This window comes from Moschus berezovskii, chromosome 15, assembly GCF_049115385.1.
Source record: "Moschus berezovskii isolate FMDL1 chromosome 15, NW_MosBer_1.0, whole genome shotgun sequence".
NCBI lineage: Eukaryota > Metazoa > Chordata > Mammalia > Artiodactyla > Moschidae > Moschus > Moschus berezovskii.
The window spans coordinates 19418376-19442187 of NC_142474.1; the positions used below are offsets into that span (position 1 = coordinate 19418376).

The window sequence follows — 23812 nt, forward strand, 5'->3', positions numbered from 1 at the left end:
TGTTCAAGCTGGATTTACAAAAGGCAAAGGAACCAAAGATCAAATTGGAACATCTATTGGATCATAGAAAAAGCAAGAGAATTCCAGAAAAACATCTACTTCTGCTTTAGTGACTATGCCAAAGCCTTTGACTGTGTAGATCACAACAAACTGTGGAAAATTCTTAAACAGATGGGAATACCAGACCAATTTACCTGCCTCCTGAGAAATCTGTATGCAGGTCAAGAAGGAACAGTTAGAACTGGACATGGAACCATGGACTGGTTCCAAGTTGGGAAAGGAGTATGTCAAGGCTGTATATTGTCACCCTGCTTATTTAACTTATATGCAGAGTACATCATGCGAAATGCCAGACTGGATGAAACACAAGCTAGAATCAATACTGCTGGGAGAAATAGCAATAACCTCAGATACACAGTTCAAAAGCATCGATTCTTCGGCGATCAGCTTTCTTCACAGTCCAACTCTCACATCCATACATGACCACGGGAAAAACCATTGCCTTGACTAGACGGACCTTGGTTGGCAAAGTAATGTCTCTGCTTTTTAATATACTATCAAGGTTGGTCATAACTTTCCTTCCAAGGAGCAAGCGTCTTTTAATTTCATGGCTGCAATCAGCATCTGCAGTGATTTTGGAGCCCAAAAAAATAAAGTCTGACACTGTTTCCACTGTTTTTCCATCTATTTCCCATGAAGTGCTGTGATTCATGGGGTCGCGGAGAGTCAGACACGACTGAGCGACTGAACTGAACTGAACTGAACAGATACACAGATGACACCACACTTATGGCAGAAAGCAAAGAAGAACTAAAGAGCTTCTTGATGAAAGTGAAAGAGGAGAGTGAAAAAGTTGGCTTAAAACTCAACATTCAGAAAACTAAGATCATGGCATCCAGTCCCATCACTTCATGGAAATTGATGGGGAAATGAAACAGTGACAGACTTTATTTTTGGGGGCTCCAAAATCACTGCAGATGATGACTACAGCCATGAAATTAAAAGACTCTTGCTCCTTGGAAGAAAAGCTATGACCAATCTAGACAGCATATTAAAAAGCAAAGACATTACTTTGCTGACAAAGGTCTGTGTAGTCAAAGGTATTGTTTTTCTAGTAGTCATGTATGGATGTGAGAGTTGGACCATAAAGAAAGCTGAGGACCAAAGAATTGATGCTTTTGAACTGGTGTTGGGGAACACTCTTGAGAGTCCATTGGACTACAAGGAGATCAAACCAGTCAATCCTGAAGGAAATCAGTCCTGAATGTTCATTGGAAGGACTGATGCTGAAGTTGAAACTCCAATACTTTGACTACCTGATGCAAAAAATTGGCTTATTAGAAAAGACCCTGATGCTAGGTAAGATTGAAGGCAGAAGGAGAAGGGGACAACAGAGAATGAGATGGTTAGATGGCATCACTGACTTGATGGACATGAGTTTGAGCAAACTCTGGGAGTTGGTGATGGACAGGGAAGCCTGGTGTGCTGCAGTCCATGGGGTCGCAAAGAGTAGGACAGGACTGAGCAACTGAACTGAACTGAACATAAAAAGATATGTAAATTTTTTAAATGAATTTGAAAATTTAATTTTAATGCTTTTCAGAAGAGAAATAAATACTTCACAGTCCCCAAACAAGCATAGAATGGAGAGGTGGGAAAGAACAGCTTTAAGCACAGGACAGGGCTATCAGACAAGCATATAAACATGCTTCTGTGTTTATATACTCTCTTTTTTTTCCTATACAAATGGTGGCATACAATATACATTTTTCTGTATCTTGTTTTTTATTGAATATAATATGCGTTCAATAAACTGCACAAACCTTAAATATAGGGCTTGATCATCTCACTTAATTTAAAAATTTAACAATATATCTTGATATCATTTTCCATCAAGACTTAAAGTGCTATTTCATTTTCTTTGTCATATGCATAATGTTCCACTATTTGTGTGTGCCATAATTTATTTAACAAATAAATATTTCAATGAGTATCTTTATTAATACGTCATTGACTCACTTGAAAATATATCTGTAGGATGAATTACTAGAAGTGAAATTGTTGGGTCAAAGATATGGACATTTTAAATACTGATAAACACCAGAGGATAAGTTCTTTAAGTAGGATGGTCAGGGAAGGCCTCTCTCTGGAGAGGTGACATTTGAGCTAAGACCTGAGCAATGAGAGTAGGCAAATGTATGAGTTCTTAAGAGTATCCTGGGCAAAGAGGACATCAAAATTTGGAAAAACGATGAGGGTAAAGAGCTTGGCCTATTCAAAGAACAGAAAGGAAGCTAATATGGCTGGAGCATAGTGAACAAGAAAAAGAGTAAGAATCAGAAGTAGGCAACAGCCAGATCACATAGGGTTTTGTAGGCTCGGTAAGAAATTTGAATTTTATTCTAAGGAGATTCTTCCTGGCTTCCCTTATACACAAAGTGCCACTTCCACAATCTTAATCACACCAATGCCCCAGCTCAGAATGCCTTCCCACCTCCTTTGGGCAGCAACATGTAGCCCTCCATAAAAGTCACTGTGCTTCCTCTCCTTCCTTACCACCCAGAGAACTTACAAAGGAGGTAACTAAAACCCAGAGAGAGGTAGGAGCTTGGTCAAGGTCACAATAATAAAGCGGCAGAGCCAAGAATAGATCCTCAGGTCTTCTGACTTCAAGTCAGGGCTGTTTCTTCTCATAGTGTGAAGGACAAGGACTAGCAGGGAAGCCAGGTCTTTGGCGATTTCACGGAAGATTATCAGTTTCTTTCCAGCTCCTGGCTAAATGAGTTAGTTATGATCCTCTCATTGGCATCACCTTCCTAGGGCTGAGAAGAGAAAAGCACAGAGAGCTGTCTAAAGTGGGAAGGAACTAGGAGACAGGACGCTGGCAAATGGCCCTGAATCCCAGATGCAAAAAAAGTCACTTCCTTAATTGGCTCACTGACAAGAGGCACATGGGAACATCTCTAGTTACAGCTAAATGCTGACAAACACCTCACACCCATGCATATGTGTCCTCATATGTATGCTGACCTGTGTACCCCTGCATACATAAAAACATGTATACTAATATAAAAAACATTGCAGACATAGGAACTAGGAACTGATCATTTGCACACTTCGGAACAAATAGCATTAATATATGGATATAGGACTCGAACATGGGCCCATCTGCAAGTATATGCACCACACACATATGTATCTACCTATGTGCACCTTCCAGAAACTCTCTATCACATTATTCTGTTTTATTTTCTTTGTGGAACTTTCTATGATTTGAAATTAGCTCATGTATTTTATTCACTTGTGTATTATCTGTATCTTTCACTGAAATATAAATTCCATGATAACAACGACCTTGTCTGTCTTGTTCATTGCTACATCCCTGGCAATGAGATTCAATACCTAGACTAGAGACTGGTACATAGAAGGTGCACAGGCGCAGATAAGAACAAACCTATACAAGAATACAAGAACAGCTTACTTGAGTCCACTTCCAGTTACACACACACACAGAGTGTACATCTCTCTCCCTGGCTCTGTGCTCAAGTTATACATTATTGATACAGGCACCTTACTCCTTCCAGTGTCTTCTTTCTCTGACATACACACCCGGCTGGGGCCCCTGGCTGGTTGAGAGAGGGGAGGGAGCGCACACACACATGTGCATGGGGACACACACACACACACCCAAAATGTAATATTACTCAGCCATAAAAAAAGAGTGAACCTTTCCATGTGTGATAATATAGACGGACTTGAGGATATTATGCTAAATGAAGTAAATCAGAGAAAGACAGATACCCTATGATTTCACTTATATGTGGACTCTAAAAATAAACAAACGTAATGAAACAGAAACAGACTCATAGATATAGAAAACAAACTGGTTGTTGCTGGGGGCAGAGGAGAGTGGGGAATGGTGAAACAGGTGAAGGAGCTTAAGAGGCACAAACTATGAAATAAATGTCTTGTGGATGTAATGTATAGCGTAGAAAATATAGTAATAATACTACAACTTTGTATGGTGACAGATGGTAACTAGACTTATTTTGATGATGATTTTTGTAATGTATAAAAATATTGAATCACTATGCTATATACCTAAAACCAATATTGTAAGCAAATTATACATCAATTTAAAAAAGACTAGGTGAACACATGTACACCTGTGGTGGGTTCATGTCAATGTATGGCAAAACCAATACAATATTGTAAAGTAATTAGCCTCCAATTAAAATAAATAAATTTATATTAAAAAAATAAAAAATATAAAAAATTTTTTAAAAATAAATAAAAAATAAAGACTGGGTGAAATATCAGTATGTATTAAGCATATAAAATGAACAAGTGAGTGCCTATAATTTAAATCTCTACATTTTATATATTCGGAATGTTTCATAATTTTAAAATTTGAATAAAATAAGTAAATAAAATATTTTACTATATCAAAAAAATAAAGAGAGAAAAGCAAACAGGAGCATGTGCACAATGACACTTAGTTTTAGGGGGAAAAATAGGCAGGTGCGGGGACTGGAAAACTTGAGAATACATGCTCTGGAAAGAGGAGGCATCTAGCACTTAAATGTAGTGCCTGTTAACTTTTGCCCTCTGGGAATAAGGTCTCAATACTACCCAATTTTTTAGTTTTGCAAGAGAGACCTGGAATCTGTTTCTGAATTTTAAAGTGATGCGATTAACTTTAAATTTAAACACTGTGGTCAAAAACAAAACTATTAATGAAAGATTTAGCTGATGGCTACAGATTGGGAAGCCTGCAGCAGACCCAGCTACTTCCCTTTTATCTGGAAGCCATATAGTATGGGACAGCTCAAGGTATATAATCTTTTTTTTTTGAGGAAAACTTCTACAACTAGCTTATCCTTACACTCTCCATTCACTGTTATCCATTACTGATGCAAAATATCTTCAGAATTAGAATACTTCCCTTCACATCTACTACCATCATCGTCCAAAGTTACCATTAAGTATGTCAGATCATGTCATTCCTTTGATCAAAATGTTCAGATGTCATCCCATGTCATTTTGAGTAAAAGTCCTCACACTGATCTACTACATGATTCCCACATTCCCTCTCTATCCTGAAATACTCCCATTCTCTCTTCCTCTCCCCACCTCTCTGCTCCAGCCACATAGCCTCCTTACTGTTTGGCAACACCAATCACACTTAACCTCAGAACTTTTGCCCTCCACTTGAGTATTCTTCCCCCAGAGAGCCACATGATTTATTCCCTATCTTTTGCGTTATTGCTCAAATGTTGGCTTCTCAGTGAGGTCATCCTTGACCACACCATATAAAAAAGCACTTGTCTATCCCTCAGTCCCAGACACTCCAAGGTAACATCTTCCAGAAAGTCTTCCCTAATTTCTCTTTTTCCTCACCTACCTCAAAGTGGAAAATTCTTTCTTCCTTCCAAGTCCCTTTATCTCACTTTCCTTGTGATCTATTGGTTCTACCTTGTATTACATTTACTGGGGCCTTACTGTTCCCATTATAACCTGGGCTCTTGAAGGGAAGGAATTGCGTCTTATTCCTTTCTGTTTTCTCTAGGCACAGTTGGCACAGTAAATACTTAAGGTTCATGGTCAAATCAGTGAAAAACTTCTAACTAATTAATGACAAGGAAAGACTGGAGCTCTTTCTCTTTGTATGAGGATAGTCATTGAATTGGAGATTTTAGTTCCCTAAACTAGCAGAAAAGTAAAGCACAAGATAGGAGAAAAGAGCTGAGCAAAAAAAAAAAGATGGGGAAAACCGGATTCCTCACATAAGCATCAGAAGGCAGGATTTAACCTAGTGAGTTAGGTCTTCCAGGGGAGAAGTACCCAGATGAGAGGAGTCAAAACTGTTATAAAAGGAAAACTGGACTTATCTGTTTAGCCTGAAGGTAAGAATATAATGAGAAACCTGATAGTAAGTCTCAAATACCTGTATCTCTGTTGCCGCCACCTTAGTATGAGCCACCTTCATGTCTTGCCTAGATGACCACAGTGACCCCACGCTGGCCTCCCACTACACTCCTGCTCCCTTCCAATCTATACGTAAACCAAAATGATCTATTATAAACACAAACCAGGCTACAGTACCTTCTCCAATTCATTATGTGCCATTGTTCCATTCTGCTTACCAGACTCCAAACACATTAGCCTTCTGACCGAGAGAACATGCCATGGTCTTTTACTATCTTTCCTGAACTCTTCAAATGGTTTGCTCTACCTCATGTTTCAGATTTCAGTTTAACTGTCACTTCCCTAGTGAAGCTTTCCATGACCAGCATCAGTCCTTCCTGATATTCTTCATCACAAAATTGTTTATTTTTTATAGCATTTTTCTCAAGTTGTAATTATCTTATTTATTTACTGTTTTTTGGGGGTTTTTGCTAATTGTCTGTCTCGCCTACTAGACTGTAAGCTTCCTGAAGGCAAGGACCAAGTTATTCTTCTTCACTACTGAATCCCCAACACCTTGCAAAGAACCTTGTGTAAAATAGGTGCTCAATAAATACTTTCTGAATGAATGAATGAACCTGAAGGATTATTATGGGAAAGAAACAAATTAGTATTTTGTAACTATAATTGGAAGAGCTAGGTCAATTGGGAGAGTGCAATATAAGGAAAGCCTTTCCAAATGTCAGGCTTCCCTGGTGGCTCGGATGGCAAAGAATCTGTCTGCAGTGAGGGAGACCCAGGTTCAATCCCTGAGTCAGGAAGACCCCCTGAGGAAGGGAATTGCTACCCACTCCGTTCTTGCCTGGAGAATTCCATGGACAGAGTTGCCTGGTGGCCTATAGTCCATGGGGTTGCAAAGAGTCGGACACAATTGAGTGATTAACACTTTTTCTAAATGCCAGAGTTGTCCAGAGGCATAGGATTGTGCAGGTTGGAACAGGGAAACCCTGTTGTCTATTTGATCATTCTCAAGGGAGTGGGGTCCTTGGAATTTTCATTTTATAAGCAACCCATGTGATTCATGTTCAGTGAACTTTCAGATGACCTTTAAGACCCTTCCAGTTTTGAGATTCTTTGATTTGGGAAAATTAAGAAATAATGTGTTCTATGATGCATGAAGCACTGCACAAATGTGAAGCACTTAGACATAAGTATACCCTCAAGTCACTTTCCCATTCACCAAGGGAGCAGGGTGTGGGAGGAACACAGCTTGACCCATTAGCAGCTTAATGTTCCCTCTGGATACTCCTGGCTGAACAAGGAAAAGGGCTGGAGGAGGAGGTGGGAGGAGGCAAATAAAAGACTGAATCATAAATCACTTAGAAGGCCAAAGGAAGATAGGACTTTGGATGTTCACCACCCTTATTCACAGACGAGAAACCAAATGCACAGATGGGAAGTGAAGGCCTGGAGGTTACTTAGCACTTAGCAGCACTCCTGTAAGGCAGAGCTAGTCAGTATGGTGGCCACAAGCCACATACAGCTACTGAACACTTAAAATGTTGTGGGGGAACTGAATTTTTAATTTAATCTATTTTAAATATTAACAGTCAACTGTGTCTACCTCTAGGGTCTATATGCCTCAGGGCATTCTCCTGCTAAATGAACTGGCCTACAAAAGGGGAGTGATGTTTCCAAAACCCAGGATTAGCAGAAAGAAGAAAAGCAAAGTGCAGGAGTCCTGAGAATGGTGGGGTTAAAGTCCACCAAGCGTGGATTTTAGTAAAACTACAATAACCCAAGAGAACTGAAAACGTACATCCATACAAAAACTTGTACACAAAGATTCATAACAGTATCAATCATGATGTCAAAAAGTGAAAACAATTCAAGTATACATCAACTGAAAAGTGGATAAATAAAATGTGGTATATCCATACAATGGAGTATTATTTTGTATTAAAAGGAATAAAGTACTGACACATGCTACAACATGGATGAACCTTGAGAAGATTATTCTTAAGTTTAAGAAGCTAGACACAAAAGGTCACATATTGTATGAGTTCATTCATATGAACTGTCCAGAATAGAGACAAAAAATAGATTAGTGATTGCTGAGGCCTGACGGCAAGGAAAGTTGGAAAAAAATGAAGAGTGATTGCTAATGAGTATGGGGTTTCTTTTTGGGGTGGTGAAAATGTTCTAAAATAGATTGTAATGATGTTTGTACAACTCTGTGAATATGCCAAAAATCACTGAGGTGTGCTTTAAATGGGCAAATTGTATGTTATGAATTATATCTCAAATTTTAAAAACTTATTGCAATTCTGACTGGAACTGCAATAAGCACACTGAATAATTTGGAAAAAATAGACATCTTTACAAATCTTTCTTCCCTGAAAGATTGTACCTTAGCACTAGTCATTCATTCATACTGTTCATTCATTCATACTATCTCTATTTACCTAAAGACTTGGCATTTATTTATTTTTAACATTATAGTCATAGTATCCGTTTCCCTCACTGGATTGTGAGTTTCTTAAAGGCAGACAGGATATCTTTTTATCTGCTTCCTCCTCAATGCCTAGCATAAAGTTTGACACATAGTAGGCACTTAATACATAACTGTGAAATGAGTGGATAGAAGAATGAATGAATGAACTTCTCTGCTTACATGATCAGCCGGATCTAGGCTGATCAGAGTGAGGAAACATGGAAGGAAAGGGGATTATAGAGGATACAAATGAAGAAGACAGATGCTAAACAGGCAGGGGGAAATGGTAGACAGAGGGGAAAAGTTTAAAACTTGTGGAATGGGATTTGGAAACATATCTAGAAAAGTTTCTTGAGCCCCTACAATGGACTCAATCTTGGACTCTATGCCATGAAAGAGACTGGAAGAAGCCCCTGAACATGAGGTTCAGGCAATGGGATACATGCTTTGCAATCTGAGCTCTATTAATACACCCTGTTCTCCTGCCAGCTATTTTTAGGCCTTGAGCCAGAGACCTTGCGCCTGTTCCCTTGGCCAAAGTGGCTTTGGTGCCAGTTGGTTTCTACACATCTTCTCTGTTGAGAAGGCAGGCCTGGGCTAGTATAGAAGGCAACCCTTTTCCCAATGCCTCCATGCCTTCTTACAGGAGGAAAATCATACTCATTCCTATCATCCAGTTGTTCCTACCATGCTAGTCTCCCCCAAAATAAATGAATGAAGGCAGCCGTCTCAGCTCCTTTATTACCACTGTATTTGTAATGCTGGTTAGATAAGAATATGCCTAGATTAGAAAAAGCGAGTGGGAAGAACATCCAGGGACATCACACTACATGTACAAGTCTCTCAAGTATAACAGACACATGCAAAAATATTCATGTCAATAGTTTCTTGCTATTTAGGTAGCTATAGCTTAAATTAGTAGTTTTTAAGGTATAGTACTCTATTTCTATGGGTACATGAGCAGGAAAAGTTTTAAGAGAGTAAGTGTCCAGAGTTTCAACTTTCATATGTACTCTTTTCTAACAGTGATATAAGTTGGTTTTCCTTTCCCACTTTCTTTCTCCCACTTTACAAAAAAATGCCATGTCTCTCTTTTATCCCAAACTTTATTATGCCTATACAATGCTGAGGTTTAAAAAACAAAAAAAACCTCTAGAGTGCCAAACAAAGGGACAATTTGAGAATGCATAAATTCAGAGGGAGAGCCCCAAGGAAGCAAATCAGAGAGCTTCTATAAGAAATCAATATTGAAAGGAGTAACATGTTGACAGAACTGTCTGTGCAAATTAGGTTATATGATGAACATTATCTATAAATTGTATGAGCTAAATGTGCAGCTTCAAGATTTTGAAAAAGATATATAACATATATATATATATATATATATATACACACACAATAAAAACACATTGGAAATTAGATTCTTTGCAGTTATTTAATCTTTTGATAAAATGTTTAAATCTGAACTTTAAAATGTATGAAGAGTTACATATCAAAATTCTTCTGGGTGTTAGATCACTAACATAAATAATTACTTTTCAAAGAGATCCTGTCACTGCCCACCACATCAAAAATATGTGAGGAAGTTTTAAAAATACAAGTCAGAAGTCTTATCCTCTGAAAATTCTGATTCAATAGGCTGGGTGGGATCCAGGAATCTGGATTATTAACAATATCCTCAGGTAAATATTTGGGTCACCAGACCTAGATTACTGTTTACCTCTAATTCAATGTATGAATTTGCACAAAATACCCTTACTTCAGAGAAGGCAATGGCAACCCACTCCAATACTCTTGCCTGGAAAATCCCATGGATGGAGGAGCCTGGTAAGGGGCAGTCCACGGGGTCGCGAAGAGTCAGACATGACTGAGCAACTTCACTTTCATGCATTAGAGAAGGAAATGGCAACCCACTCCAGTGTTCTTGCCTGGAGAATCCCAGGGACGGGGGAGCCTGGTGGGCTGCCGTCTGTGGGGTCACACAGAGTTGGACACGACGGAAGTGACTTAGCAGCAGCAGCAGCAACCCTTACTTCATACAATTTTAAATTGGCAACTCTTTGGAAGTCTTTGCTGAAAAATTCATAATTCTTTTGTTTTAAATCTCAATCATTGGTATAAAATGAAAGATCAGTCAATTCAATTTAGACCCTTAAGCTATATTTTGTAGCCTATAAGATTGAAATGATAGAATGTCAAGGCCATGAAAATCCAGAAAAGACTAAGGGACTATTCTAGATTGAAGGAGACTAAAAAGACACGACAAATGCACGTCATGTGTGATTCTGAACTAGATCCTTCTGCCATTAAGGACATTATTAGGACAACTGGCAAAACTTCCGTGGAATCTGAAGATTAGATAATAATGGTGGATCAGTATTGATTTCCTGATTTTGATAGCTGTATTACAGTTATACAGGAGAAAGTCTTTGTTGGAAATGCACACTATTCAAGGTCTGCATCTTACTCTCAAATGGTACAAGGAAAAAGCTATTTGTATTGTATGTGCAATTTTCCTTTTTCCTTTTTTTTTTCTTTAAGTGTTGATCCTATTTTATTATCTGACTAGAAACTTAGACAATCCACCAGTCCAGGTGGTAATGGACGAGCTTAAACTTGCTCTTTATTGCTAGGTCCAGCCCCCCTCCTTGGCCTTTCTTTTTCTTCCTCTTCATGAGGCCTCCTGGTAAGGAAAACAGGGGAAAAAGACAAATGTCTTCCTGGGAGGCCTCGCAGACAATGAAGGATTCTATGTTCACTACCTCCTTACAGACTCTGATATGGTGCTGGCAGATCAGCACTCAGATGAGGTGGATGGACTCAGCCAAGCAAGCATGAAGACATCTCCAAAAAACCCTTGACAGTCAGGCCCAAGTAATCCAGCTATACCTTGCCCTTGTGCAGCCCCTGGATGCAGATGAGTCACTACAGCAAGGTGTTGCTTTCAAATAGAGGTGTGCAGCAGCAGCTCTTGGTCATAGCAAAGCTGACCCTCCAGACTCCACGTGTGTTCAGAGCCCCAGATTTGCTGATTAACTTCAGCTCTTGATTGAAGTGGGATTTAAAGGGTTATCAACAGGGTCACATTTTGCTACAGACCCAGCACCAGGCCACTGGCCTGTCAGCTCCACATTCCTGCCTCTGCTTAAATACAGGCCCTGATAACTGAGAAAGAGCCGTACTTGTAACTTTTATATCAGTTTAAGAATGTTTGAAAACTTTAAAATTAATAATATAGGCTAGAGACGGCTCATATATATATAGGGCTGCAAATGTTGAGTTTAAATTTTATTCTGTAGGTAAAGAAGAGTCGGAGAGGTTCCTAGACTAAAGGTTCTTCCCCCACTTCAAAACTTTTTACCTACTAAACTCCCAAGCCACAGAGGACTAGAAATGGATGATCTTTGCCAGAGTGGCCACCCAACGATCAGCGCCTTCTGTTTGCCAAATTACGAAAGTAAGGGAGTAAGAGGCTATTCCTTACTTTCAGATGCTTAAAATCTCTAATTAGAGAAATCTAAACCACCCACCATATCAGGCCAATATTGTGAAACAGCGACCAAGGGGAACAAGAAAATGCAGAAGTAGGAATTAACAAAAAGGATGCAAAGAAATAACTTAAGCATGATCAATCATGAAACCTTCCTAGAAATCGTGGATTCTGAGCCAAGTTTGAGAAAAGAGGCTATGCTCATCAGAGAAAAGAAGGATGTTTTGGAAAGGATAGAAAAGTCATGTGTGGCTGCCAATCCTGAATCCTTCTGCCTAATAATACCCTTCTGTTCTGTTCTGTTCAGTCACTCAGTCATGTCCGACTCTTTGCGACCCCGTGGACTGTAGCCTACCAGGCTTCTCCGTCCATGGGATTCTCCAGGCAAGAATACTGGAGTGGGTTACCATTTCCTTCTCCAGGGGATCTTCCCGACCCAGGGATCGAACCCGGGTCTCCCGCATTGGAGGCAGACGCTTTAACCTGTGAGCCACCAGGGAAGCCCCAATAATACCCTTAGACGTGTGTAATATGTGTGAGTATGTGAGTATTAGCACCAATTCATAATAACTCATCTTTTCGGTGTATTTTCTTGTCTTTCATCTCAGCTAATCCTTGTAGGAATTTTTTGAATCTGGCAGGACAAGATTTGCTATTCTCATTTGAAAGGCCAGGAAACTGAGGCTCAGAAGGGTTTTATCACTTGCCAAAGATCATAAAGCAATGGTTAGCACCTCTGCCTGCAGATCCTTGAATAGGCTTTGGGGTGGGGGGAGTGGTTTTTTTTTTTTTAATATATACACGATCAAGAGAGTGATATTTTCAAAGTGTAACTCTTGATATGTCATATCTCTACTTGAAATTCTTTATTGGCTACCTAACACATGTATATTGTCACCCTGCTTATTTAACTTATATGCAGAGTACATCATGAGAAATGCTGGGCTGGAAGAAGCACAAGCTGGAATCAAGATTGCTGGGAGAAATATCAATAACCTCAGATATGCAGATGACACCACCCTTATGGCAGAAAGTGAAGAGGAACTAAAAAGCCTCTTGATGAAAGTGAAGGAGGAGAGTGAAAAAGTTGGCTTAAAGCTCAACATTCAGAAAACTAAGATCATGACATCTGGTCCCATCACTTCACGGGAAATAGATGGGGAAACAGTGGAAACAGTGTCAGTCTTTATTTTGGGGGGCTCCAAAATCATTGCAGATGGTGATTGCAGCCATGAAATTAAAAGACACTTACTCCTTGGAAGGAAAGTTATGACCAACCTAGACAGAGAATGAGATGGCTGGATGGCATCACCGACTCTGTGGACATGAGTTTGAGTGAGCTCCGGGAGTTGGTGGTGGACAGGGAGGCCTGGCGTGCTGTGATTCATGGGGTCGCAAAGAGTCAGACACGACTGAGCGACTGAACTGAACTGAACTGAACTAAGATAGCATATTAAAAAGCAGAGATATTACTTTGCCAACAAAGGTCCATCTAGTCAAGGCTATGGTTTTTCCAGTGGTCATGTATGGATGTGAGAGTTGGACTGTGAAGAAAGCTGAGCGCCAAAGAATTGATGCTTTTGAACTGTGGTGCTGGAGAAGACTCTTTAGAGTCCCTTGGACTGCAAGGAGATCCAACCAGTCCATTCTAAAGGAGATCAGTCCTGGGTGTTCATTGGAAGGACTGATGCTAAAGCTGAAACTCCAATACTTTGGCCACCTCATGTGAAGAGGTGACTCACTGGAAAAGACCCTGATGCTGGGAGGGACTGGGGGCAGGAAGAGAAGGGGATGACAGAGGATGAAATGGCTGGATGGCATCACCAACTCGATGCACATGAGTTTGGGTGAACTCCACGAGTTGGTGATGGACAGGGAGGCCTGGCGTGCTGCGATTCTTGGGGTTGCAAAGAGTTGGACACAACTGAGTGACTGAATTGAACTGAACTGATGAACACAAATTTCTGATCCTTCCTTAAAGCTTTTCCTCACGGTTTCTTCTCTAACTCAACTAGTGGAAATTATATTTTTCCAGTGCTCAGACAAAAGAGAAAAGCTTTATTTCTTGACTGCATTCTCTTATACCCCCACATCAAGTTCATCAGCAAATTCTATTGATTCTCTCTGCCTTCAAAATACTGACAAATTCCAAAATCTGAGAAATTCCCTGATGCTCTCACTGTTGAGGGCCAGGGTTCAATACCTGGTCTCAGGGAACTAAGATCCTATAAGCCTCACAGAACAGCCAAAAAAACAAAAAAACTTTCAAATTCTGACCACTTTTCACAGCTTCTACTGTTATCTCCATTATCATATCTTATCTCAATTGCTCTCATGCCCCCTTACTGGTTCCCCTGCTATTGCCCTGTGCCTCCCACCCACTATTCTCAAGGTAGTATTCAGACTATGTGCCATGCTGTGCTAAGTCGCTTCAGTTGTGTCCAACTCTTTGTGACCCTCTGGACCGTAGCCCATCAGGCTCCTCTGTCCGTGGGATTCTCCAGGCAAGAATACTGGAATGGGTTGCCATGCCCTTCTCCGAGGGATCTTCCCAATCCAGGAATCAAACTCACATCTCTTACATCTCCTGCATTGGCAGGTGGGTTCTTTACCACTAGCACCACCTGGGAAGCCCCATGCAGACTATATATAGTAGATATTCAGGTTTTAAAAATTGTTTAATGAATGGATGAATGAGAACATCTCAGCTAAGAAAAGGATTTTACTTCCTTGAGGTTTGCCCTTTAATGTGTTTAGCCTTATAAATTATCATTATAAATCATGGTCAACATTTCTTAAGCCAACCCAAAACCATCTAAGTAAACTACTGGCTAAATAAGTGACAGACAGTCAAAGGGGCTAGGTCTGTGAAAGGAGAAGCATAGTGTCTATAACAAAGAATATAAGTGTTCTCTTTAGAACAAGTTCAATTGCTATGTGATGTGGCCAAGTCACTTCCGCTCTGAGCCTTAAGTTCCTCATCTGGCAAGTGTTGCTGTGAACCATACCCAGGTTCAGAAAAACAAGGGAACAATTATACACGTACAATGCAGACGAGACATAGTTTATTATTAGAATAAATAGAAAAGTCTTAGGCATTATGGGAGACTGAGTGGTAGAGTATGGCTATCAATGGGTCTAATGTGATCTTAGCTATGCAAGATCAGAGCAAAGAATGGTAATAATTCCCTGTCCAAGGCATACCATAGGTAGAGTACTTAATAAGTGATACTGGCCAACTAGAGAATGTCTACAGGAAATCAACATGCATGATAGAGTTGTTCCAGAAACTATACTATACAAAGAATTTGGGAATGTGGACTCAGGATTACCTCATCCATAAAACAAGGGCACTGACTAGATCAGGGGTTTCTAAACTGAATTTTGCACACACATATCTCACAGGGACCACAATGACAAGGTAAAGAAGCCAACAGAATGTGGCTCTTGTTCTTCAATCTATGTTTCAACCAGGTCAGCTCTGCTCTTTCTTGTTTTAGGAATGAGGCTTTGGCATAATCATAAAAATAGCTAACATATTGTTTGCCAAGCACTAAGCTCTTTATTTGCCAGGAGAAATATCAATAACCTCAGATATGCAGATGACACAACCTTTATGGCAGAAAGCAAAGAGGAACTAAAGAGCCTCTTGATGAAAGAGAAAGAGAAGAGTGAAAAAGCTGGCTTAAAATTCAACATTCAAAAAACTAAGATCATGGCATCTGGTCCCATCAATTCATGGCAAGTAGATGGGGAAACAATGGAAGGCATCTTCAAGGCATCTTCTAGATATAGATTCCTACATTCAGCCTGGCAAAGGGAAACAATAACTGCCCTCAAATACCTGAAGAGATGTCTCATGGAAAAAAGAATAGGATTATTCTATGTGATCCCAGAACATAGGATTAAGACCATGGGAAGAGCATAAGTAGGGATAAAGTTATAGGGAGGGAATATATCTAAGAATTTTGTAACAGAGGTGCCTAACAATGTGATAGGTATTGTGTGAACTCTGTGGTTTTGGTAGTGTTCCAGAATCAGAATGATCACTTATAAGAATTGTTGGGAATGAAGATTCAGGGGCTCCAAGTCCTGCTTTGTACAGGAAGTAGACCTCAAAGGTCTGGGAATCTCAAATTCTCATAAAGGTCCAAAGTATTATTATCAAACACTTTGGAGAAGGAAATGGCAACCCACTCCAGTATCCTTGCCTGGAGAATCCCAGGGACAGGGGAGCCTAGTGGGCTCCCGTCTATGGGGTAGCACAGAGTCGCAAGTATCATTACCAGTGACCCGACTCTTTCATAACAAATCCAGGAAAAGGCAGACAACCTAAGCCTTCTGTATTTACTGTTGTAAATGTAAGGCTGCCCTAAGGCAAGAACCTGTGCCCCTACCTAACTACCAGCTCTCATCAAAGGCAAGAGGCCAGTACTGGGTTCCTCCCTTTCCCCAACTTTCCTCCTTGTGGCCTTGCCACTGCAATTCCCTAGATTTGTGATGGAAATTCTGAAGATCAGTGACAGAAGTACCTTTAGCAAGTATCATGTTTACCTCTGTTTATAGTGAGATTCAGTTCAGTTCAGTTCATTTCAGTCGCTCAGTCATGTCCGACTCTTTGCGACATCATGAATCACAGCACGCCAGGCCTCCCTGTCCATCACCAACTCCCAGATTTCACTCAAACTCATGTCCATTGAGTCGGTGATGCCATCCAGCCATCTCACCCTCTGTTGTCCCCTTCTCCTCCTGCCCCCAATCCCTCCCAGCATCAGAGTCTTTTCCAGTGAGTCAACTCTTCGCATGAGGTGGCCAAAGTAGTGAGATTAAGAAGGTTCAATAAAAGGGCATTATCTAAAGTCATTCTCTTCATTAAATATTTACTCAATACACGTGTATAAGAAGTCAGCTCAAACACAAACACAGGTAGCTGACGTGGCTCAGGACACTGTGTCAGGCCTCAAGACAGTCTCCATTTATTACACACTTATTGTTACATGTGTTAGTACATATAATAATATATTAATATATATCATATTCTATTTATTATTATTATACATGTTATTCAGACCCCACCTACTTCCAAAAAGTGACTAATGTCTTGAACAGCACAGCCTACTTGTTTCGTTTTCACCACTTATTGCTCTTTAAGGCATCAACAGTCATAAAACTCAGGGAGAAGTAAGAGAAGAAAATTAACTATCCACCTTAAACATGAAATCCCCCGGCCCTCCTCCACAATCTGCCCATCAGATTCAAGTGGAGAAAGACTATTCCCAGCATAGTTATTTCCCCACATATCTCCCACTAGTTTAAAGTATTTCTGCTAAAGTGTTCATGTTACCAGGCAAGGGGGGTAGACTCTTTTCCTCAGCCTCTTCATCCCAAACCTTCTAAAATCCTCCTTTTCTTCACCATATCAACAGAAGACCAGCCTGCCTACTGAGTCACCATAGAGCCACTACAGGTTGCAATAGAACTTCTAAGAACCACTTCCTTTTCAAACAATCATAGACTCCTGAGACGTCAGTGTAGGAAATACCTTGCAGAGTATCAGTAGTTCACCTCCCATCATTCCCACAAAGACAAGGCCCAGAGAGAGGAAGGGAATGGTCTGAGGCCATCTTCCTTCTCAATGAGTGTTTTTCCTTAGCAAGTACAGTTGACCCTTGAACAACATGGGGGTTAATCTGCTTATAACTTACAGTTGCCTCTCCATATCCTTGATTCCTCCATATCTGTTGACTGAATCAACCACAGGCTATGCAGTACTGTAGAATTTACTGTTGAAAAATATTTGCATTATAGGTGGACCCATGCAGTTCAAACTCACATTGTTCAAGGGTCAAATGGTATATTTTAGTAAGTAAATACACTGTTGTGAAACTAGTGAAGATATAGATAGAGGACAAAAAAGTCTGTCCATTCCAATATCACTGAAATGAACTCCAGGACATGGACCAAGATAATGAATAGAGTCCTTGGACATGAACGCTAAGACAACACACTTCAGAGCTGTGGTTTTCCATGTCACCTTGACAGTCGTTTCCTTGTCAGACCAGGGGCTCCTCTCCTCTTTTCAACACATACAGGGGTCCTGAAAGCAGAGCTTCTGCCCTGAGGTCACTCTTAAAGACACCTGCTTCTCAGGAGTTTCTAAGGAAGCATTGAAAAATAGCCAGAGCCTGTGGAAAGAAACTTCAGTTGAGACTGAGGTAGGAGATGGTTCAGAGATAATGATAGCCAGAGGCAATCCAAAGCAAAAAATTGAAGGAATGGACTAAAACAAATTCTGGGGGCTTGATAGATTGGGCTCCTCTCTCGGAATAACCCAGAGACTGAGCAGCTTGTATAAATCACCAGAAAATCAACCACCAACCACTCTGTATACCCTCTCCTCAGAAACCCTTTACTTAATCCTCCAATCTCTCACTGTTTGCCAGTATCCCTTTAACTAGTCAGGCCCCACTCCCAGAGCTACCTCTAATGTCCCTCACTGACTATCTCTCTGTGAATGACTATTCTAATAACTTGGTCACTGATTTCTTTCTCATACATATACACATAAATCCCCACTAACATCCCTACCTGTCATGGTAGCGAGAAGAAAGTGCAAGAGAGGTTGAAACCACAGTCTTGTCTAGAGGGTAAATTTAGCCTTTGAATCAGATGACTATGTGCCTTGGAAAGAGGTAAAGTGCTACAAAGACTGAGGGAACAGTTGACTCTTCTCTCACTTTCTCTGCCTGTCTCTCCTGCACCTACACAACCAGTTACCTATATCAGTTTCTCTCTTCTAAATTACTGTAAAATTTTATTGTTCAATTCCATTTCCACAACCAATATCCCAGTTTAGGCATCTCTACCTTGAATAACAAAACTCTCAGCTCTCTGCCTTTATATTCTCACTTCCATACAAATCCAGATTAATCTTCTTAAGTCCAGCTGTGACATCACTCCCCTGCACAAAATCTTTTCATAGGTGTCCAAAAATAGTCAAGATGTCCCAGTCCTGGACCTCACCACTGCTCAATACAATCTTGATTCCCTTTTCTTTCACACCTTACATCCAATTCAAGTCAGCAAATTCCATGGGCTCTTCACTCAAAATAGATGCAGATTTTGACCACTTCTAAGCACACTTACTCCTTGGAAGGAAAGTTATGACCAACCTTGATAGTGTATTAAAAAGCAGAGACATTACTTTGCCAACCAAGGTCCGTCTAGTCAAGGCTATGGTTTTTCCCATGGTCATGTATGGATGTGAGGGTTGGACTGTGGAGAAAGCTGATCGCCGAAGAATTGATGCTTTTGAACTGTGGTGTTGGAGAAGACTCTTGAGAGTCCCTTGTACTGCAAGGAGATCCAACCAGTCCATTCTAAAGGAGATCAATCCTGGGTGTTCATTGGAAGGACTGATGCTAAAGCTGAAACTCCAATACTTTGACCACCTCATGCAACGAGTTGACTCACTGGAAAAGACTCTGATGCTGGGAAAGTTTGGGGGTGGGAGGAGAAGGGAACGACAGAGAATGAGATGGCTGGATGGCATCACCGACTCTGTGGACATGAGTTTGAGTGAACTCCGGGAGTTGGTGACGGACAGGGAGGCCTGGCGTGCTGTGATTCATGGGGTCGCGGAGAGTCAGACACGACTGAGCGACTGAACTGAACTGAACTGACTGAAGCACCTTCAATAACTATCATTGTTCACATGGATTTCTATAATAGCCTCATAAGTCTCCATGCTTCTAATTTTGCCCTTCAACAGTCTATTCTCAACATAAAGACAGGTTCTAAACGTAAGTCAAATCACTGTCACCTCTATGCTCAAGATTGTCCAGTGGTTCCCCATTTTACTGTGGAAAAATAACCCCAAATCTTTCAATCTATACAATCTAGTGTCCTGCTGACCTCATTCCCTATCACTCTGTTTTTCTAACTAATACTGCTTCAGCTACGCTAACTTCCTAGCTAGTATTCAACCACACTAGGTAGCAGAACACTCCTGTCCCAGGGCCTCTACACTTACTCTTCCATGTACCTGGAATAGTTTCCATTCCCAAACCAACTATATGTATGACATTCTGCATTTCCTTCATAAAGCTGCTCAAATGTCACCTTTATCAGAGCATACCGCCAATATCAATCCCCATTTTTCACTGTCATTCCTTTTTCCTTAAACTGCTTTGTATTTTTCTACAGCACTTATCACTACCTGTCATATATTTATTGGTTTGTTTGTCTGTCTCCTTAAGCTGGAATATAACCTCCATGAGGGTAGAGAGTTCGTTTGTTTGTTCAGAATACTGCCTGGTACATAGTTAGTTCTTAATAAGTATTTAATGAATAAATTGATCCCTGCATAAACCCTTTACATCTGTAAAGACTGTTGGCCTAGATGGTTTCTAATAAAACAATCACTTCAAATTCTAAAAATACTATTATTCCATGAATATTTACAATGTGTCAAGTCAAAAGTAAAAAGTCAAATTCTTCCTTAAAAGTATTCTATTTTGGCTAATTGCAGTACTTTGTTTGTGGATTATTTCAGTATGTATATAAGATATGCCCTAAATGTGATTTTCTAGCGCCACTATGCTGTTGTTCAGTTGCTAAGTTGTGTCCAACTCTTTGTGACCTCTTAGACTGCAGCACTCCAGATTTCCTTGTCCTTCACTATTTCCAGGAGTTTGCTCAGAAAAAAGAAAAGAAAGCCGCTTTAGTTATCTAAATTTCTAGGCTGAAAAGAAAGTCATACTATGGCTTCATAAGAAGTGTATCAACTGGAGCAAATCACTGAAAAGATGTCACTTTGAAAACATTAATAAAAATTAGAGCAGAAAGAAGGTAGGCTATAGAACCAAGGGGGAAAAGAGAACTTCATAGAATAAATTATATGATAGTTTGAAAAATATTGAGTATATGATAAAGGCAAATAGTATAAGAAAATTTTAGGTGATTTTTAACTTCTTTGAAAACAAAAATCTTTATGTAAAAGGAAATACAATCATATATTATTCTAAAATAAGCATTGATTTTAAATTAACTAAAAAATAGAGGTATAATTATGTTGAGATCAAGAGAAAGAAGTTGGAGTAGTATGTAAGAACTCAATTCTCATCTATCATAAAAGAAAGTCAATGCTTTCTTTAAAAGAAAAAGAAATTGCAGTGTAAGCATATTATTTTAAAATATAGAGGTAAAAAAGGGAAGTTAACAAATATCTGGGATATTTGCACTTTACTTTCTTTTAACAAATGTGATTTATTTGTAAATTGAGACTTGAATAATAATGGCCCATGTGGTACTTGTCTCCCACTCTTCTTACCCCCGTACCATAACACTCATAGGGCTGAGTACTCAATATCTTTAAAATTCTTATTGGTTGGCTGACCAATGTAAAAATGGAGTGAAAATGTCTTATTACAGAGTTACAGAATTTTGCATGAGAAGTAAATGTAGAGATTATATATCAAGTGCTTCGTAACTCAGTGTTCCATGGAATACTGCTTCTTGTGATGTTAATCACATGCTATAAGAAGTGTTTGGGGCTCAAATAAACTTTAGAAATCCCATGTTAAAATTAATATCTTTACTGTAGGACTTCTTGGAGCCTTTACTGTATCAATACACAATGGAAATCCTGAAAAGGTAATTTATTATACAGTGCTTATCAGTCTATTTTTTTTTCATGAATCAAGAAGCTCCTGCTTGGGGGGGAAAAAAAGTTTCTGCTAATATGTCCAGTAATTAGTGGTTTCAAAAGCATTCTTGGGAAAACACTGATCTAATCTACCCCTTTCATTTTACATATGTGGAAAGACAGGCTCTGTTCAAGTACAGATGGCAGGGGAACTAGAAAGAAGGGCCTCAAGATTCTGCAGCAATATCCATTGAATAAATAATTCTGGCCTGTGCCTTTTCAGTCTTTCATCATGCACTTGATTTCAAACCAGGGAACAAATTCAGACAAAAAAGTATCTCCTATCCAGATCTTTAAAGGTTTTCTGATCTCTGAGGAATCTAGGAGGTGGGCCCAAGTGTCAGCTGGAGCTCAAGCATAAAGTCTCATGGCAGGAGCTAAACAAAGTCTCAACAGGCATAATGGACCATGAATTTCAGTGGCAAAGTGACCCCAACCTGAGCAATGGTAATGTGATAACAGAGCACTCACATTTGTACAGTGTTTTCCAATAAATAAATAAATGCTTTTACAAAATCATATTTGATTCTCCTAACAATCCAGTGATAAGGCAAGGGTGGGATTTAATACTACCCCCATTTTATGGACAAGAAAATTGACTCTCATAGAGTTAAATGCCTTGCCTATGGTTACATAGCAAGTGGATGGCAGAGTTAGAGTGAGAAACTGAATTTCCTCTCTCTCAGGTTAGGGTTTTTCTTAATATATCACACAAACTGGGCAACATTTTACTGACTACAAATATAATTCATCCATGAAATACCAATATGCTCCTATTGGGTTATTTAAAAAAGAAACAGATTAATTCTCAAAGTGCTTATGGTTGGTGGCAGAAACACCCCAATAATTGGAACTTCAAGGTCCTATTTCAGGTTCAGTTTAGTAACACCTCCTCCAAGCTATGCTCCTAGGAAAAGGGGGTTTTAGTTTCAGTGGAGGAGTCAGCATGGCTGAGTGTTAAACATAAGGAATCAGACAGACTTGGGTTTGAACCCTGGCTCCACCAGTTACTCACTCTATGACCTTATTCACTATGAAGCAGAGATGCATGCTTCATTTCTGCAGCTATAAAATTGGGCTGCTGCTGCTGCTAAGTCACTTCAGTTGTGTCCGACTCTGTGTGATCCCATAGACGGAAGCCCACCAGGCTCCCCCGTCCCTGGGATTCTCCAGGCAACAACACTGGAGTGGGTTGCCATTTCCTTCTCCAAAATTGGGCTAAGAATACCTAATTTGCAAAGCTGTTGAGAGGCTAGTATAAGAAATTAGAAGTATACTATAATGTCATGGTTAAGAGTATAAACTCTGGAACTGTGCTATAAGGATGTGAATATCAGTCCTTCTTACTAGCTGTATAACTTCAAATAAGTCATCTATTTACATCTCAGAATTTCATTTTCACATATGTAAAATGAGGAAAATAAGTAATATATTTTAGTTGTTGTGAGTATCAAATAGGATAATATGTGTGAAGCACTTGAGCACAGTATCTGGCATATAGCTCAATCAAAGGTAATGATAACAGTGGTAGTGGCAGCAAAAAATCCAAAATCCACTTTTCTCCCAAAGCAAGAATAAGAAAGAAAACAACATAGTCCTTTTGGTTCCATTTACCCCCTCACATTGTTCCTCTCCAACTACAAGTCAAAAACACTAGACTAGAAGTCAGGACACTTGATTTTGAATGTCAGTTTTGTCACATAATAGTTACATGATTTTAGGGAAGTCATTTAACTTGAGGTATTTTTCCTCACCTGAGACATTAAGTTAATGATATTTGCTTATTCTTCTGGGTTGTTGTAAGCATCAAATGCATGGATTTTTAAGGTACATTGTGAACTGTAAAATACTATATAAATGTCAGGGTGACTTTTTATGTGCCACAGGCTATAAGATAGGTGTTTTTACCAGTAAAAAGCAACTTTATCACCAAATTTTTTCTCATGGACAATTCGATCCAGTACGTTGTAGCAGATGTTGGTAGTTGCTCCTTTCATCCATTCAATGAAGATTTTCCCTTTAGTCACATCAAAGTTGTACTGAAGAAATGGACCAGGACATGGGGTCTTCCAGTAAAATTCCTTGGCAATGTCTCCCCAAAACTCTACAACAGAAAAGGAAGCCCAGACATCATTTAGCTTCCGAGGCACACTTATCCTCAGATGGCTTACTATTCTATGCATAGCACCAAGTCACAATTTCTCTGCCCTGTACT

The 23812-nt window shown here is 39.7% G+C and overlaps 1 protein-coding gene across 2 annotated transcripts in view; it reads right to left on the reverse strand.

The window, feature by feature from the left end:
• Window positions 1-23812, reverse strand: part of ACSS2 (acyl-CoA synthetase short chain family member 2) — a 52322-nt gene that overhangs the window by 15357 nt on the left and 13153 nt on the right. For both annotated transcript variants that reach the window (XM_055436166.2, XM_055436157.2), the window contains exon 2: window positions 23506-23701. In XM_055436166.2, coding sequence (XP_055292141.1) covers window positions 23506-23701 — 196 coding nt within the window. The remainder of the gene's footprint in view (window positions 1-23505; window positions 23702-23812) is intronic.